This window comes from Triticum aestivum, chromosome 5D (assembly GCF_018294505.1).
Source record: "Triticum aestivum cultivar Chinese Spring chromosome 5D, IWGSC CS RefSeq v2.1, whole genome shotgun sequence".
Taxonomy (NCBI): Eukaryota; Viridiplantae; Streptophyta; class Magnoliopsida; order Poales; family Poaceae; genus Triticum; species Triticum aestivum.
In genome coordinates, this window is record NC_057808.1 from 507,704,366 (window position 1) to 507,724,412 (window position 20,047).

At 44.6% G+C, this 20,047-nt stretch overlaps 1 protein-coding gene across 1 annotated transcript; it reads left to right on the forward strand.

The window, feature by feature from the left end:
• Positions 1–17,555: 17,555 nt before the first annotated feature.
• LOC123125811 (putative protein TPRXL) lies at positions 17,556–19,213 on the forward strand. Its single transcript, XM_044546261.1, has one exon. It carries the CDS (start codon positions 17,604–17,606, stop codon positions 18,897–18,899), a length of 1,296 nt encoding a protein of 431 aa, XP_044402196.1. The 5' UTR covers positions 17,556–17,603; the 3' UTR covers positions 18,900–19,213.
• Positions 19,214–20,047: the final 834 nt, after the last annotated feature.

Below are 20,047 nucleotides of genomic sequence, written 5' to 3' on the forward strand. Positions count from 1 at the left end.
ATCTTCTTCGTCTCTACCCAGCGGCTGGAAGTCAACAGTTGTCCAGTCGATCCCGGTTAAAGCTTGGAAAACAGCTTCGTCGCTTATAAGGGTGGACAGTTCAACGTCAGGGGCATAAGTGTGCTTACGGATTGGAGGGATCAGGTTTTGAGCCTCAGGAGTTGGTGCAGCAAACCGCTTGTTATTGGTATCATAGCCCGCCTGGTAAAATGAAAGATCAGCCTCTTCAGCAAGTTGACAAGCCAGTGGACGTACTTCCCGGTTTATGGCACGGAGATCTTCAGGGCCAAACTCTGATCCATCTTCTTTTAAGCTTGGGTAGCCTTTAGCCACGTCCGTCGGATCAAGATCAGGCACCCATGCTTTTGCCCGGGTTAGTGCGGTCAGAGCGCCAGCCCTTGCAGCAGACCGCTTCAGCTCTTCTATCCGGGCAGGCAGCATAGATAGCCTGGCTAAGGTATCCTTGATCAACGTCGGGGGTGGCTTATTGTGAGAAGCGGTGCACATAATCCGTTGTGCGCCGGTATACAGTTGCTCTATCAGCGTGTAGGCAGCTTTCAACTTCTTCTGCACATCAGAGCCCAGATGGCTAATGCGAGTTCCTGTATCATTACAAACATCAGTAAGCCGGCAACGCATGGGAGGATATGTTGAAAGCATAAAGGAAGGATGCTTACCAAACACAGCAGCGGTCATAGCATGCACTTGCCGCTTTACACCAGTCAGCTCGTCAACCACCGGTTTAAGAGCGGCTTCTGCGTTTTCAGCCCTTTTTATCAAAGCGGCTTTTTCAGTCTCCCAATCCGCCCGCTCGTTGTTGAAGCCCTCTTTCAGTTTCTCCATAGCGCCTAGAGCGCGGGTCAACTCTTCCTTCGCTTTGGAGGCTTCAGCTTGCTGGGTTTTGATGTTCTCTTGCAGATCAGCGGTTTGGCGTTCCTTCTTGCTCAGCTCTGCCTGTAAAGGGACAGATGTATCATGAGTTGACATTAAATATTTGAAGTACCAAGCCCATAACAAGTTATGCCCTTGATACTTGGGGGCTAATGCATGTTTGCTCTTGATCAGAAATTTCTACAAGTCCCAAGCACAATACAAGTATTAATCTTGGCACTTGGGGGCTAATGTGTATTTGCTCCAAAAGCTGTTGGTATGGGAGTTCTTCTACAGTCCCGGTTCATCATTATAAAGTTAAACCGGCCCTTGGGGGCTATACCGGTGAAAGAGCAGTATGGCAAATTTTAAAGAAACCGGTTCATCTTAAGGGAGGTAATCCGGTCCCTGGAGGCTAAAAATGCAAAGATAAGTTATGACAAAAGTCCCGGTTTAGATCGATATCATAAACCGTCACTTGTGGGCTACTAGGAATTGATAAACTACAATTGGACAAAAGAGGAAAATGGTAGTTACCTCATATCGCTCCTTCATCAAGTTTACCAAACTAGCTTCATAATCACGACTGGTATACAGACGGTTCAAGAAGCCAGAGTGAATGTCTTGAGCGTTGAGATGGGCGTAGCTTGATAAATCGGCATTCCATTTGCCTTTGCCGATAGCAGAGAGATCATCCTTGGCAGTATGCTTTGACAAAGCTACAGGATTGCCAGGAGTGGTGTGGCCAGTGCCAGTAATCATAATATCATCATCTTCTTCATCAGCAGCCCCCACCGGAGTTGGCGGTTTATCAGTGTCCTTAACTGGACTGGCCGGTTTGTCATCAGTTCGGACAGGGCTGGCTGGCCGGTTTGCATGGCTGGTAGTATCAACTTGCACTTGTTCAGCAAGGAGGTCATGGTCCTGAGGCGGCGGATCGTGAAGCATGGCGTCAACATCGGCTTCTTCCGCCTCTGGAGTTGTTTCCGGTTCAGCAGCTACATTATCATCAGCCGGTTTGTTTAACCGAGCTTTCTTGCTGGGTCTTGGCTTGGCGCTGAGAAAAGATAGACATAAGGATTAGTACAGTATGAAAAACACATCAAGAGTAAAGACATGTGCATAGCTGACCCAGGAACTGTTTTGAGGGGTGGAAGCTGCGTGGCCGATGACTCGCCAGAGGATGAGTGAGAAGTACCCTGATAATTTGAACCAGACGAGTTAAGAGGTTGGCGAAAACAACCTGATTTTGGGCATGAATTATCAATGGGATAAGAGACCTCTGATCGGCATTTTCGAACCGGACTGTTCGGTAAACCAGCAGAGGTAACTACTTGGCCGCTGTGCCGGGTTGTACGGCGAGCTTCGTGCTGCTGCGTCTTCAAAAGAAAGTTTGGGTCCAACTAAGCAACAGGGTGAGAAAATTTTACTTTCCGGTTTGCTTGACGGATTTTTGGTGTTGGCAGAGGATCTGAATCGGAGGAAAGAATGGTTACCTCTACGTCCTTAGCGTGACTACCTTCAGCATCGTCCTGATAATAATCATTGTCAATGAGATATATGAAAAATGAACCAAGAGAGTCAAGTTCTACCTCTGGTTCCGGATTACGCACATCGTCATTAGCGGGTAGATCGGAGGATGCGGTGGTCCTTCTTTTGGCAGGTTTCTTAACAACCTTGGTCTTTGGACGAACTGGCTTGACCGGTTTGTCTTGCGGCTTTGCCGGTTTGTCTTGTGATGGTTTCTTGTTCCAGAACGGATCATCACCCTGTCAGAAAATAATCACACTTTTAGAGAATATTTGGACAGAAGCAAATTCAGATACAAAGGATTATATGATTCTTACAGCTGGTGGTTTGTTGAAGGTGCAGAAAGGGAGTAGTCCGGTTTGGGCACAGACGGCCTCCGGTTCGTTCAGTATTTTCTTTACAGCCTCAGTGACTTCTTCGTCTGTAAGCTGAATGTCAATGTGCCGTTGAGCATCCTTCAAACTCCCCGTGTACTCACACATCAAACTGGGGCGCCGGCTTAAGGGCAGAATGCTCCAGCTTATCCAGCAACGAGCAAGATCAACTCCTGTCAAACCGTTCGCCATGAAGGCTCTAAGCTTTGATAGTTGGGGAGCATAGTTGGCCCGTTCTCTTGCTGTCAACCTCTGAGGAAACGGGTGTGTGTTGTTCAGGCGTTCAGGGCGGTAACCCGGCAGGGATTTTTCGTCAGATGGAGAGGTATCCATGCAGTAAAACCAAGTTTGGTTCCACTCTTTGGGGTGACTGTGGAGTTTAGGATGGGGGAAGGTGACTTCTTTCCTCTTCTGAACTGCCATTCCGCCCAGTTCCATATTGGGTCCATCTGAGAACTTGGTGCGACGGTTTAAGTGAAAGAAATCCCTAAACAGTTCGACTGTAGGTTCCTCTTGCAGATAAACTTCACAGAATACTTGGAAGTGGCAGATGTTGGTAACAGAGTTGGGACCGATGGCTTGAGGGCGCAGCTGAAAATTGGCTAGCACATCTCGGAAATTTTTTGAACCGGGAGGGCTAAAACCTCGTCCGAGATGATCAGCAAACACGACTACCTCTCCCTCCTTGGGTGTAGGAGGATTTTCCGTGCCAGGGACCCTCCAGTGGATGACATCTTTCTTGGCTAAAGCGCCCGTTTTAACAAGGTTGTTTAACTGCTCCTCGGTTACTCAAGAGGGAGCCCAATTGCACTCATAGACTTGTTTAGCCATGACAAGGAAAATCTGAAAAAGGATTATTACCGGTTTAAGATTTACAGTGGACAACTATACAGCGGTATGAGGATACAAGCATATTGGTAAACCGGATTTGGTTATTCGTAAACCAAAGTCTGACAATGGAACGGTATAATGCATTGACGGTTCAACAGGGGACTAATGGTATCTACCGGGTCATCATTTTTTCTGTGCAGTTAAACCGGCCAATCTGGTATTCTAAGTGTGTAAGTGAAGGAAGAAACAAGTTTCACATCTTGCTATGGTAATTTCAGATCCACCGCGCGTAGGAAAACAAAATATATTCTGACCTAAATTCTAGCGTACTAGAAGTTCACCAAGTTCAGATGAGTTGGATGTCAAACAGGTGCTGAAACTACTACCGCGCGAGATCTATGTGGCTTAAACTACTACCTCACGAGATCTACGTGGTTTTTGGATCTAATCCATGGATATAAATAAGGAAAAAGAAGGGCGGCGATGAACACTGATGAACGACAGAAACCCTAAGTGCAGATCTATAGTACGAGAAAAGGGGAGACTTACGGATGTTGTTGAGCAGCGGCGGCGCGCGGAGGAGCTCTGGTGTGTTCAGGTCGATGCAACGGCCAAGGTTGGAGCAGCAGTCGAAGGTTGACGGCGGCGGCTGAGGACGAAGGGTCGGGCGTCGCGAGGTTGACGATGAAGCTAAGAGGCACGAGGGGGAAAATGGAAAGACCCCTTGGCCCTATTTATAAGGGAGATAAGCGACAGATGCGAAAATCGAGGAGCCGGATTTTTTGATATGAGGTGATGCTGTCGCCTCGATTGTCGGAGGCTCATTAATGACAGGTGACGTCACGGCGGTTTACCATGATCCTAGAAAATGATGTCATGGCGGTTTACAAGATTGTGTGAAGATGTTGAAGAAGAAATTTTCTTAAGTATTGAGGATTGACATGAACCAGTTCAAATCAATCTGGGGCCTAATGTTGGGGATATTACCTCTAGGCGTAAACCAGCCAGGAGAGGCCGGGTTAACTTCATAAGTAGTTCATCTGTATCTGAAGCCCATGAAGACAGACGGTGACGCTTCATGAAGGCCCAGGGCCCAAAGCCGGTTTAAGGCCCGTAGACACAAACCGGCATTAAGATGTAAACTCGTGTTGTAAGATAGAAGTAGCAGGGACCGGGCTGGACACGATTATGAGCCGGCCTTGGAGTCTGTAAACCGACGGGCGTCAACCCATGTATATAAGGGGATGACCCGGCGGCAGTTCAAGGACAACAGACAACAACTCGAGACTCAGGCAAAGCGTATTCGCTCCCTAGTCATCGAAACCCCATCAATTCCATCACAACTAGACGTAGGCTTTTACCTTCATCGTAAGGGGCCGAACTAGTATAAAACTCTCTTGCGTCCCTTGTCCTCTTTAACCCCTTTAAGCTAACCCGTAGCGATGGCTCCACGACTAAGTCCTTTATCTAGGACATCTGCCGTGACAAAACCACGACACTCTAGATGCATGTTGGATAGCGGTCGATGTGTGGAGTAATAGTAGTAGATGCAGGCAGGAATCGGTCTACTTGTCTCGGATGTGATGCCTATATACATGATCATACCTAGATATTCTCATAACTATGCTCAATTCTATCAATTGCTCAACAGTAATTTGTTCACCCACTATAAAATACTTATGCTCTTGAGAGAAGCCACTAGTGAAACCTATGGCCCCCGGGTCTATTTTCCATCATATTAATCTCTCGACAACAAGCTATTTCTGGCGCCGTTTTTATTTTGCTTTCTTTACTTTGCATCTTTATCATAAAAATACCAAAAATATTATCTTATTATATCTATCAGATCTCACTCTCGTAAGTGACCGTGTAGGGATTGACAACCCCTTATCGTGTTGGTTGCGAGAATTTATTTGTTTGTGTAGGTGCGAGGGACTCGCGCGTAGCCTCCTACTGGATTGATACCTTGGTTCTCAAAAACTGAGGGAAATAATTACGCTACTTTGCTGCATCACCCTTTCCTCTTCAAGGGAAAACCAACGCAGTGCTCAAGAGGTAGGAAGAAGGATTTCTGGCGCCGTTGTCGGGGAGGTCTACGCAAAAGTCAACATACCAAGTACCCATCACAAACCCTTATCTCCCGCATTACATTATTTGCCATTTGCCTCTCGTTATCCTCTCCCCCACTTCACCCTTGCCGTTTTATTCGCCCTCTCTTTTTCGTTTGCCTCTTTTCGCTCATCTTTCTTTCACCATGTCTGAATCTGGGGAGGTTATCGCCAATGAAGGCAATAATAATAACTTGGGAACCTTTGATGCTTTCGATGGTCCTCTTGAGGAACCTGCTATCTTGCACACCAAAAAGTTTCGAGTCGGTAGTGGCAATATTATTGGGAAAGGAGTTATTCAAGATTTCTTTACTTGTGCCGGAGCTTTGCCCATTATGGGTGTCTCTATTCTTCATAAAACGAGTAGCCTTGCGGATGCAATATCTTTGCTTGTAGTTGAACTTGAAAGGCAATTTCTTCATATGCATCCTTGCATACAAAGAATATTCCTAGAATTTTCTAATATTGAGCATTCTTCTGTTAAGCGTGCCGCCACTATGTTTTTGGCTCATGAGTTTAGATTCATAATGAAAGAGGCTAGAGAAATCTTTGCGCATTATAGGGTAGATGCTAGTCATCCTCATATAGAAGCTATCCTTTTTAATCAAGAAGACATGATGCGTTTACAATCTTTGGATCACGTTGCTTATAATGAAAATCTTAGGATAAAGGTTCCATCCGATGTTCTAGTTGATAGAATTTCCGAGCTTAATGATGATTTTTCTATTCAGAATAATGGATTAGGTTTTCGCTTGAACGAAGGCTTGTGACTTTTTGCCAAAAGAATGCTTGTAATGATGAATTGGTTGTGCAATACAAAGGGCCAAGGGAGGAACCCATACCTCCCGAGATTGATCTTGGGGACTTTTGTCCCATTAAATTTAGCCCTTTTGATTATTTTTGCTTGCCACAAAGAAAACTTGCTGCTGAACCAAGAGAATATGAGAAAAGTTTTCACGACTTGCCATACCGTTATTATGGCAATACCTAGATCTATCCTTGCTTTTATGCCTAGCTAAGGGCGTTAAACGATAGCGTTTGTTGGGAGGCAACCCAATTTTATTTTTAGTTTTTCACTTTTTGCTTCTGTTTAGGAATAAATATTTTTTATAGCCTCTGGTTAGATGTGTTTTTATGTTTTAATTAGTGTTTGTGCCAAGTTAAACCTATAGGATCTTCTTGGACGATAGTTATTTGATCTTGCAGAAAATTCCAGAAACTTTCTGTTCACGAAAATAATTGTTAAAAATCACCAGAACGTGATAAAATATTGATTCCAATTGCTGCTGATAAATAAACAAATTGTCTAGGTCTTCCTATTTTGGCTGATTTTGTTTGAGTTCCAGAAGTTTGCGTTAGTTCCAGATTACTACAGACTGTTCTGTTTTTGACAGATTCTGTTTTTCGTGTGTTGTTTGCTTATTTTGATGAATCTATGGCTAGTAAAATAGTTTATAAACCATAGAGAAGTTGGAATACAGTAGGTTTAACACCAATATAAATAAAGAATGAGTTCATTACAGTACCTTGAAGTGGTCTTTTGTTTTCTTTCGCTAACGGAGCTCACGAGATTTTCTGCTGAGTTTTGTGTTGTGAAGTTTTCAAGTTTTGGGTGAAAGATTTGATGGATTATGGAACAATGAGTGGCAAGAGCCTAATATTGGGGATGCCCATGGCACCCCCAAGATAATCTAAGGACACCAAAAATCCAAAGCTTGGGGATGCCCCGGAAGGCATCCCCTCTTTCGTCTACTTTCATCGGTAACCTTACTTGGAGCTATATTTTTATTCACCACATGATATGTGTTTTGCTTGGAGCATCTTGTATGATTTGAGTCTTTGCTTTTTAGTTTACCACAATCATTCTTGCTGTACACAACTTTCGAGAGAGACACACATGATTCGGAAATTAAAATACTCTATGTGCTTCACTTATATCTTTTGAGTTATATAGTTTTTGCTCTAGTACTTCACTTATATCTTTTAGAGCACGGTGGTGGAATGGTTTTATAGAAACTATTGATCTCTCATGCTTCACTAAGATTATTTTGAGAGTCTTAAATAGCATGGTAATTTTCTAAAATAATCCTAATATGCTAGGTATTCAAGAATAGTAAAAACTTTCTTATGAGTGTGTTGAATACTAAGAGAAGTTTGATGCTTGATGATTGTTTTGAGACATGGAGATAGTGATATTAAAGTTGTGCTAGTTGAGTAGTTGTGAATTTGAGAAATACTTGTGTTGAAGTTTGCAAGTCCCGTAGCATGCACGTATGGTAAACGTTATGTAACAAATTTGAAACATGAGGTGTTCTTTGATTGTCCTCATTATGAGTGGCGGTCGGGGACGAGCGATGGTCCTTTCCTACCAATCAATCCCCCTATTACCATGCGAGTAGTGCTTGGTTTTTGATTACTTATAGATTTTTGCAATAAGTATGTGAGTTCTTTATGACTAATGTTGAGTCCATGGATTATACGCACTCTCACCTTTCCATCATTGCTAGCATCTTTGGTACCGTGCATTGCCCTTTCTCACATTGAGAGTTGGAGCAAACTTCGCCGGTGCATCCAAACCCCGTGATATGATACGCTCTTTCACACATAAACCTCCTTATATCTGCCTCAAAACAGCCACCATACCTACCTATTATGGAATTTCCTTAGCCATTCCGAGATATATTGCCATGCAACTTTCCACCATTCCGTTTATCATGACACGTTCATCATTGTCATATTGCTTTGCATGATCATGTAGTTGACATAGTATTTGTGGCAAAGCCACCGTTCATAATTCTTTCATATATGTCACTCTTGGTTCATTGCATATCTTGGTACACCGCCTGAGGCATTCATATAGAGTCATACTTTGTTCTAGTATCGAGTTATAATCATTGAGTTGTAAATAAATAGAAGTGTGATGATCATCATTTTTCTAGAGCATTGTCCCAAGTGAGGAATAAAAAAAGAGAAAGGCCATAAAAAAAGAGAAGGCCGAAAAAAGAGAGAAAAAGAGAGAAGGGACAATGTTACTATCCTTTTACCACACTTGTGCTTCAAAGTAGCACCATAATCTTCATGATAGAGAGTCTCTTGTTTTGTCACTTTCATATAACTAGTGGGAATTTTTCATTATAGAACTTGGCTTGTATATTCCAACAATGGTCCTCCTCTAGTGCCCTAGGTCTTCGTGAGCAAGCAAGTTGGATGCACACCCACTTAGTTTCTTTTGTTGAGCTTTCATATATTTATTAGCTCTAGTGCATCCGTTGCATTGCAATCCCTGCTCCTTGCATTAACATCAATCGATGGGCATCTCCATAGCTCATTGATTAGCCTCGTTGATGTGAGACTTTCTCCTTTTTTTTGTCTTCTCCACATAACCCCCATCATCATATTCTATTCCACCCATAGTGCTATATCCATGGCTCACGCTCTTGTATTGCGCGAAGGTTGAAAAAGTTTGAGATTACTAAAGTATGAAACAATTGCTTGGCTTGTCATCGGGGTTGTGCATGATGAGAGCATTCTTGTGTGACGAAAATGGAGCATGACTAAACTATATGATTTTGTAGGGATGAACTTTCTTTGGCCATGTTATTTTGAGAGGACATAATTGCTTAGTTAGTATGCTTGAAGTATTATTATTTTTATGTCAATATGAACTTTTATCTTGAATCTTTTGGATCTGAATATTCATACCACAATTAAGAAGAATTACATTGAAATTATGCCAAGTAGCATTCCGCATCAAAAATTCTGTTTTATCATTTACCTACTTGAGGACGAGCAGGAATTAAGCTTGGGGATGCTTGATACGTCTCCAACGTATCTATAATTTTTGATGGCTCCATGCTATATTATCTTCTGTTTTGGACATTATTGGGCTTTATTATTCACTTTTATATTATTTTTGGGACTAACCTATTAACAGGAGGCCCAGCCCAGAATTGTTGTTTTTTGCCTATTTTAGAGTTTCGCAGAAAAAGAATATCAAACAGAGTCCAAACGGAATGAAACCTTCGGGAACGTGATTTTTGGAACGAACATGATCCAGAGGACTTGGACCCTACATCAAGAAATCAAGCAGGAAGCCAAGAGGTAGGGGGGCGCGCCTAGCCTCTGGGCGCGCCCTCCACCTCGTGGGCCCCACGTTGCTCCACCAACATACTCCTTCCTCCTATATATACCTACGTACCTCAAACGATCAGATACGGAGCCAAAAACCTAATTTCACCGCCACAACCTTCTGTACCCACGAGATCCCATCTTGGGGCCTGTTCCAGAGCTCCGCCGGAGGGGGCATCGATCACGGAGGGCTTCTACATCAACACCATAGCCTCTCCGATGAAGTGTGAGTAGTTTACCTCAGACCTTCAGGTCCATAGTTATTAGCTAGATGGCTTCTTCTCTCTTTTTGGATCTCAATACAACGTTCTCCCCTCTCTCGTGGAGATCTATTCGATGTAATCTTCTTTTGCGGTGTGTGTGTTGAGACCGATCAATTCTGGGTTTATGATCAAGTTTATCTATGAATAATATTTGAATCTTCTCTGAATTCTTTTATGTGTGATTGGTTATCTTTGCAAGTATCTTCGAATTATCAGCTTGGTTTGGCCTACTAGATTGATCTTTCTTGAAATGGGAGAAGTGCTTAGCTTTGGGTTCAATCTTGCGGTGTCCTTTCCCAGTGACAGTAGGGGCAGCAAGGCATGTATTGTATTGTTGCCATCAAGGATAACAAGATGGTTTTTCTTATCATATTACATGAATTTATCCCTCTACATCATGTCATCTTGCTTAAAGCGTTACTCTGTTCTTATGAACTTCATACTCTAGATGCATGCTGGATAGCGGTCGATGTGTGGAGTAATAGTAGTAGATGCAGGCAGGAGTCGGTCTAGTTGTCTCGGACGTGATGCCTATATAAATGATCATACTTAGATATTCTCATAAGTATGCTCAATTCTGTCAATTGCTCAACAGTAATTTGTTCACCCACCGTAAAATACTTATGCTTTTGAGAGAAGCCACTAGTGAAACATATGGCCCCCGGGTCTATTTTCCATCATATTAATCTCCCGACAACAAGCTATTTCTAGCGCCGTTTTTATTTTGCTTTCTTTACTTTGCATCTTTATCATAAAAATACCAAAAATATTATCTTATCATATCTATCAGATTTCACTCTCGTAAGTGACCGTGTAGGGATTGACAACCCCTTATCGCGTTGGTTGCGAGGATTTATTTGTTTTTGTAGGTGCGAGGGACTCGTGCGTAGCTTCCTACTGGATTGATACCTTGGTTCTCAGAAACTGAGGGAAATACTTATGCTACTTTGCTGCATGCATCACCCTTTCCTCTCCAAGGGAAAACCAACGCAGTGCTCAAGAGGTAGCAGTCTCCAACGTATCTATAATTTTTGATTGTTCCATGCTTTTATATTAACATTCTTGGATGTTTTACAATCATTTTATATCAACTTTACATCATTTTTTGGGACTAACCTATTGACATAGTGTCAAGTGCCAGTTGCTGTTTTTTGCATGTTTTTTTACATCGCAGGAAATCAATATCAAACTGAGTCCAAACACCGCAAAACATTTTGTGGATTTTTTATGGACCAGAAGACGACCAATGGGCCAGAGCAGCACCTGGGGGGTGCCCCGAGTTGGGCACAACCCACCAGGGCACGCCTGGGGACCCAGGCGCGCCCAGGTGGGTTGTGCCCACCTCGGTGGCCTCTCGCACCCCCTCTTTACCCTATAAATTCACAAATATTCCAAAAGAAACCCTCGGAGTGAACCTAGATCAGAAGTTCCGCCACCGCAGGTCTCTGTACCCACCGAAAACCAATTTAGACCCCGTTTCGACACCCTGCCGGAGGGGGGAATCATCTCCGGTGGCCATCTTCATCATCCTGGCGTCCACCACGATGAGGAGGGAGTAGTCCACCCTCGGGGCTGAAGGTTTGTACCAGTAGCTATGTGTTTAATCTTTCTCTCTCTCTCTCTCGTGTTCTTGAGATGGCACGATCTTGATGTATCGTGGGCTTTGTTAATGTAGTTGGATCATATGGTGTTTTCCCCTCTCTATCTTGTTGTGATGAATTGAGTTTTTCCCTTTGAGATTTTGTTGTTATCGGATTGAATGCTTTTATGGATTTGAGAACACTTGATATATGTCCTGCAATTGAATTCTCGTGGTGACAATGGGTTATCGTATTGATTCACTTGATATATGTTTTGGCACTCAACTCGCGGATTCCCCAGGTGACATTTTGGTAACCTATGCATAGGGGTTGATGCACGTTCTTGTCTTTGTTTCTCCGGTAGAAATCTTGGGGCACTCTTTGAAGTTCTTTGTGTTGGATTGAGTATTATGAATGTGAATTTGCTTCAGTGTCATTTTAGTACGAACTCTAGGATAGATCGAACGGAAAGAATAGCTTTGTGTTATTTTAGTACGAACTGTTGAATATATAAAATGAAAAGAATAGCTTTGAGGTGGTTTCGTACCCTACAAACAATTTATAGCTTTGAGGAACTTTGGAGTGATTCTTCATCGCACTTTGAGGGGTGGTTATATGATCCAATTAGATTAGCATTGTTGAGAGGTTGCACTAGGGAAAGTATGGACCCTAGGCCTCATTTACAAGCATTGCAATACCGTTTTTGTGCCCATTTACTATTCGCTACCTTGCTGTTTTTGTTTATTCAGATTATAAAAATATATCTTTACCATCAATATTACACTTTTATCACGATCTCTTAGTCGAACTAGCGCACCTATACAATTTGCCATTGTATTGGGTGTGTTGGGGACACAAGAGATTTCTTGTATTTGGTTGCAGGGTCGTTTGAGAGAGACTATCTTCATCCTACGCCTGCCATGGATTGATAAACCTTAGGTCATCCACTTGAGGGCAAATTTCTACTGTCCTACAAAACTCTACGCTTGGAGGCCCAACACGAGTATACAAGAATAAAGTTGCGTAGTAGACATCAGTATACCACAAACAGTTTACTAGAAAGAATCGTCTGGGATGCGATATAAAATATCTTGACGCACCGTCTTGTCTGGCTTATGCAGGAAGCTTCGTCGTCTACAGTCCATCGCCCCCGCTTGAACCACACTTGCGCGCCAGTTTCTCGTGGTACCGAGCGAAAAAAATTTGCCACCGCGGAAATATCTATCTCCCCGCCCCCTCCCTCCCACCAAAATCCACATTTCCACTGTTCATCCTTGCTTTCCAAGTTCAAACCTTCACTGCTTCTTACTGGCAGCTCAGCCTCCTCGCCGGTGACCCTTGTTCTTGCAGCGCCGCCTCCTCGCCGGCTACCCTTCTTCTTGCAGTGCCGCCTCCTCGCTGGCGACCCTTCTTCTTGCAGCGCCGCCTCCTCGCCGGCGACCCTTCTTCTTGCTGCGCGGCCTCCTCGCCGCTGACCCTTCTTCTTGTTGCGCGGCCTCATCGATATGGTCAGGTAATCCACACCCCACCCACACCATCCTCCTCCTTTCCTGTCCAACATGCCCCGACCGAAGGCGCTACACCTTCCGCCGAAATCACTGTCCCACTCCTCCAATTAAGCGCCGCCCCAGCCATTTTGCACGCAGTATAACATGGAGCTCAGTAGCATGCGGCCGCATGCGCGCACGAGCTCGCTATGGCTGTCATGCGTGCCGACCGCCAGATCTTGGAGGAGCACCTCGTCTTCGAGGCCACCATCGACACCGCCACGCGGTTGTCTACTTTAAAATACAGTTCGTGTGGTTTTCTCGAGGCCACCGCCAGTGCCTTCTAGTGATTTGTCCTCTGTAATGTTAATATGCAATCTGATGTTCAGTTAACAGTTTGGGCCTCTGAAATGTAATGTTAAGTTAACACTTTGGTCCAACAATTGCTACATTTCGTAGTACTGTTCTCAAGCATTCTTTGTTTTGTTAACTGTCTTATCTTCTAGTACATGTTTCTATTCTACAATGTCGTGCTCAGTTAACTATTTTGGGTCATTTGGTCTGCTGTCCATTTAACTGTTTGGTTCAGTTCTGCAATTTGATTTTCATTTGTTGTGGGTACAATTTTGTATTGTTATGCATGTGAAATAAATCGAATTTGGCTATACTCAATACATATTCTACTGATAGTATGGCAACTCTCAGTTAACCTGGTCAAGATCTTCCTTATGTGTGTTGCAAGGAAACAATGGGAGACACTGAGGTTTACCATCGAGGTTTGTTCAAGCATGGTCCGTTGGCTAATAGCACATTATTGTGAAGTTGCAGGCATCATTCTAATATTTAGGTTTCTTAAAATTTGGTCTTGCACATGTAGGTCCTGCTGTCAGAGGCTTAGACCCTATGTTCGACCCATTTTGCATACGGGAAATTGAGATGTCCATGAATATCAGTCAAGTCAAGAAACTCAGAAAGATTGTTAGGATGAACAAACTTGCGACGAATAACAACAAGATCGTTGTTTGCACAATGAAGAACACATCAGTCAACTATAGGATGGTACTAACTCTTTTACCTTGTTTTTACCCCTTGCGCCATTTCAAAATTTATAACACGATTTATGCATATCTTTCTTTTCAGTACTTTCCAAAGCAGTTCACCAATGATTACCTCTCAAACCACCTGCATGGTCAAGAGGCGAGGAGGGTATTCATTCAACACCCACGGTACAATATTGAAATCTTGCTGAAGAGGAAGAAGGTTGGGCGGGCAATTATCCATAGCCACTGGCCTAAAGTTGTAAGGACATTCAACATCACCGAAGGCTCAATATTTGCCTTCCGCTTCTGCAGTTTCCCAGATGAGATTCATCTGTCTATTTACTATGTATGATGCTACTTTCCAAAGGTTTTTTATGTTGCATGTGGAACTTGGTGCTATTGTGTAATGGCGTAACTGAGTGCCGAAGCTATCTGATATAATTCGATTATGAAATCCTCGTTGTTGTTATACGGGTATGAAATATCTGGTGTGTTTTATAAGAAATATCAATTTGATTAGTACATGGATTATCAATAATAGGCTAATTACCCTGCTTATTGGGGTTTTCTATCGCAGACGGTTACTCAGACAGCACCGTGGGCGATGAACTCAAACAACCCGCACGGTTTCTAGAAAGTAGGCGTGTTCGATCAACTAACAATCACACACGGCTTCTGGTAGAAAACTGTTTGCGTTAGGCCACCTTGCACAAATGTTTCCACACAAAAAACTGTGTGTGATATACATACGAACGAAAATGATTTTATGGGATTCGCCGTGTGGGATGTACATACGAACGGAAACAATTGGGTTTCGATGCCCTGCCAGATCGGACACGAGCTCATTTTGCCCCAGCCAGTGAGCCAGGAGGGCCTATCCCCGACGGTTTCTGGGTCGTGTGGGAAGGGCCCCCCTATCGCCCACACTCACTTGGCGACGGTTGCAAACGCCGTCGCGGAAAGGGGTGAAATACAGTTTGTATAGCACGTCACTGTACCAGTGTGGGCCCATAATGTGGTTATTGTCCCTGTTGCAAGTCTACTCTCTGAATCGCAACTAGGTCATCTGTTTTGCCAGTTGCACGTGCACCCTGGACATGCAGCTGACATCGTAGTTTTGTGTAGTTGTCCCAGTTGCGAGTGCATCCTCGCCTCGCAACTATGCCATTGCTTGTTATCATCCCAGTTGCAAGTCCAAGCCTGACTCGTAACTTGGGCCATGGTTTTGTTGTTATCCTAGTTGCAAGTCTAGCCTCTGATTCGCAACTGGGTCATTTATTTTCATCCCACCAGTTGCAAGTCCACTGTCGACTCACAATTGACATCGTACTTCTGTGTAGTTGTCCTAGTTGCAAGTCCATCCTCAACTCACAACTAGACATGTTGTTTGTTTCATCCCAGTTGCAAGTCCACCCTTGACTCACAAATGGGCTTGCGCTCATAGTTTTGTAGCTGTCTCAGTTGCATGTCCACCCTCGACTCGCAACTGGGCCCAATTTTGTTGTTGTCCCTGTTGCAAGTACACTCTCCGACTCGCAACTAGGCCATTTGGTTTGTCAGTTGCAAGTGCACCCTCGACTCACGGCTGGCATCGTAGTTTTGTATAGTTGTCCCAGTTGCAAGTCCATCCTCGACTCGCAACTAGGCCATAGTTTGTTTCCCAATTGTAAGTCCATCCTCGACATGTAACATGGGCCATGATTTTGTTGTTGTCCAAGTTGCAAGTCCAGCCTCCGACTCACAACTGGGTCATTCGTTTTCATGCATGTTGCAAGTCCACCCTCAACTCAAAATTAGCATCGCAATTTTGTGTAGTTGTCCCAGTTGCAAGTCCAGCCTCGACTCGCAACTAGGCCCATGGTTTATATTTCATCTTTGGGACTGTAGTTTGTTTCTTAAAATTCAATTTTTTCTTTTTATTTTTCTTTTTTCCCATTCCTTTTTCATTTTTAAAAATTCTAAACCTTTTCAAAATTATTCATAATTTTGAAATCATGAATATTTTGGAATTTTGTGAACATATTATTTTATATCGGCGAACTGTATTTGAATCTGCAAACAAAATTTGAATATCTTGAATGTTTTTTCTAATCAGTGAGCATTTTTGGAATGCACAATCAATTGTTGAGTATGTGTTTTAAAGTAATTAAGTGGATATTATAACAATGTTCACCATATCTTAAAAAAAGTACATCACATATTAAAAGAGGTTAAGTGTGTACTAAAAAATGTTCAGTGCATATTAAAGAAATGGTCATTGTGCATAATTGAAAAAGTTCGTGATATATAAAAATGTTCACTGTATATTAAAAATGTTCAATTTATACTACAAAAAATAGTGTATATTCAGATAATGATCATCATATGTTACTGGATTTTTCACCGTATATTAAAATAATTTCGGTATTCATTTAAAAAACATATTTAAAGACATTTATGTAAATTCATAGTATAAAATATAAGAATGAAAAACTCAAAAATGATATGGCAAGAAAAAAAAAATCATTGGTAGCGTACTAAAGCTAGCGATAAAAGTATGCTATCATCACACGCAAAAGCTAACAAATCGATCTGGCAAAAAATAATAATTCGCTGTTAGCACTAATACTTGGAGCTAGCGATCAGATTTTTCTTCCAGGAAAAGCTAGGGATCAGATTTTTTTTTCTGGAGGGGTAGCTAGCGATCAGATATACATATAGGCGGGCCACCCAGGCGGACGTGCGGGGCGAGCTGGTTTTTTTTATTTTGGGAATCAAACAAACTAGAGAAATTTGATGGTGAATGAAACAAACTAGACAAATAATGAGAAAATGAGATGGTGCTAATATAATACTTAGATATGAAATTGTTATGTCACATGTTGATGAGCGCTAGGCATACCCTATCTTCTAATCTCCACCAACCTGCATCAAAATTTGTAAACTTTTCAAGGCGGTACCGAAGCAAACTCGGTTTGGGTTGTGATTTTCTTCCGAGATTTTTTTTTTTACCATTTCGCCGTGGTACAAATTGCAAACTGAAATTCAAAACCTTTGCATGTGGAGAGAGGTGACAGTGATACTGCCTCCTAGAGAGCGCTTCTTGGACATGCATGGTGCACAGATTGCCCGTTGTAGTGGAATACGTTCTCCTATACTAAGTACTAGCTAGCTAAATTAATTGACAGCCACAAAGTTGAAACAAGAAGACTGGTCCAACACTTGTCGCCAAGAGGCATGCTTCTCTTCCCGAAAGCCATTCCAAGCCATGCATGCAGCGAGACGAGCCCTCGACCATCGAAAGAGATGGCAAACAACCAGTATATAACCATACGCATTCTCGCCTTTCGTCCACACTCCCGACAGGAAGAGGGACACATGCACCAGGAATCAATTAGCTCTCAGCGTCAACCATGGCCGGTCTGGCTCGCTTCATCCTCCTCCTGCTCCTCGTCCTCGCCGTCCCCGTCGCTCAGCCTACCCCCTACAGCGACAACCTCCAGGACGCGTGCAACAAGACGTTGTTCCCCAAAGTGTGCATCCAGGCGCTGACGGGCAACCCGGAGACCCGGACAGCGGACGCGCGCCGGCTGGCCGAGTTGTCCGTGAACTTCGCCAAGCAGGCGGGCACCAAGGTGGCAGCGCTCGCTCACGACGAGCTCAACGGTGTCAAGGCGGATGACGTCCTGTTCAAGTGCCTCGACAGCTGCTCCGACGACATTGAAGAGGCGGTGGCGCACCTGAGCGGCCTCTGCCGCGAGGTCACCGACAGCAAGTTCCTCGAGGTCAAGTCGTGGCTGTCCGCGACGCTGGGCGGCTCGTCAACCTGTGAGGAGAGCTGCAAGGACGCGCCCGCCAGTGATGCCAAGACGTTAGTCGTAGCCAAGAGCATCGAATTCGAGAAGCTGCTCCGCGTCACGCTCGACCTCATCACCGAGGCATCCGGCTCCATGTCCGCGTCCGGCTCCATGTCCGGCGACGTCGCGGTGCCGCCCACGCCGTATGATGGCAGCGCTTCAGGATCCTATGGTGCCAGCGCGCCGGACTCCTACAGTGCCAGCGCATCCGAGTCGTCCCAGAGTGCAAGCGCACCCGAGTCGTCCGGGAGTGCCAGCGCACCGGAGTCGTCCGGGAGTGCCAGCGCACCCGAGTCGTCCGGGAGTGCCAGCGCGCCCAGCTCCGAAGCACCATCCGCTGATGCGTCGGCGCCCTCGAACGCACCAACCTCCGAGGCACCGTCAGCTGGCGCGCCAGGCCCCTCCTATGGCTCCAGCTCCAGCAGCGCACCGAGCTCCGAAGCACCATCCAGTGATGCGTCGGCGCCATCCAGTGATGCGCCGGCGCCATCGAACGCTCCAACCTCCGACGCACCATCAGCTGGCGCGCCAGGCCCCTCCTACGGCTCCAGCGTACCGAGCTCCGAAGCACCATCCAGTGATGCGCCGACGCCCTCGAGCGCACCAACCTCCGACGCACCCTCAAGTGGCTCGCCAGGCCGCTCCTATGGCTCCGCCAGCGGGCCATCTGCCGATGCACCGTCGCCATCCCCATCGGACGCCGACGCGCCATCTTCCGGGTCTGCCGGCGCACCATCATCAGGGTCTGCCGGCGCGCCATCATCAGGGTCTGCCGGCGCACCATCGTACGGGTCTGCCGGCGCCCCGTCCCCGTCCGACGCCGGCGCTCCTGATGCCGATTCACCTGCATGAGAAACGCGCGCCCGGTTGATGCTTTGGTGCCTAGGCTGAACTTTTTGTTATTATAGGGCTCCCGTTATCTCGTGTGCGCGCGAGAAGATGTTGATGCATGCACTTGCGGTCTTTAGCATGTGTTTGGTTGAGGAACCAAGTAAAATATAGAATGTCATGGCCCCATTTCAGTGTAACGGGTCGACTTTGCTGTATTTTTTTTTATTTGTTCATCGTGGGTGCAATGCACCCGGTTGTAGCCATTACTTTCCTAGAATGGAACTGTTCCACCTCACTGTTTTGTTGGAGTCTGAATACAAGAAATTTGTTTGAGTGCACATCATGGTAACCTCTCATATGTATAACGCAGATAGTATATGGCCAAAATATATCATTAGTATAGAACTATCAATGTAAGCACACAGATCAAGCATATACCTTGAGTTGGTTGAGAAAGTCCACCGGATAATTCAGCTACAATCTCATCATATAAAGAAAATATTTAACACCAAAAATAGTTTGACGCTTGATCATTTCCCAAGTGCATAACCTCTGCTTGGGACTCCGGCACCTTTGCATAGGGAGAAGGATGACGGGTGGCGAAGCGGGTGTCTAGAAAAGAAAAACAAAGCATGCAATATCCCCACGTCCAAGCACGCGGGCATAGGTTGTTGGAGGATTTTGGTGAGCTTTCGGAGGTGAGCAAAGCTAAGGGCACTCAGCAAACTATGAAATCACACTTGGACATGTACAAAAAACGGATCTCGCCACAAGTGTTCTAGGTGTTGAGCACTTTGGCGGGCATCACTACGAAGTCGAAGATAGACCTTTCATCATGTTTTCCACATGATAATATTAGCACATGATGCTTCTAGGTTTATACAGAAGAGCCATTCAATATGGATGGTTTCTCTTCCGCTAGCGGTGGTCAATTTGGTTGCACTTGAGCCACACCTAATTGCTTTGGGCCTGGCGCTCCGGTGTCTAGCTCGGATGATGTCCCGTGATGTTGCATTTGTATTGTCCCTATCACCAAGCTCTAGTGTTTTTTTTCATTCGGTTTTCATTCGGTTTTCCCCGATTAATTCAGAATATTAGATTTGGGTCCGGTATTCTTTATAAACTGGACAATCTCTCTTCTTCTTAATGAAATGCAGGACCGTCGTTGC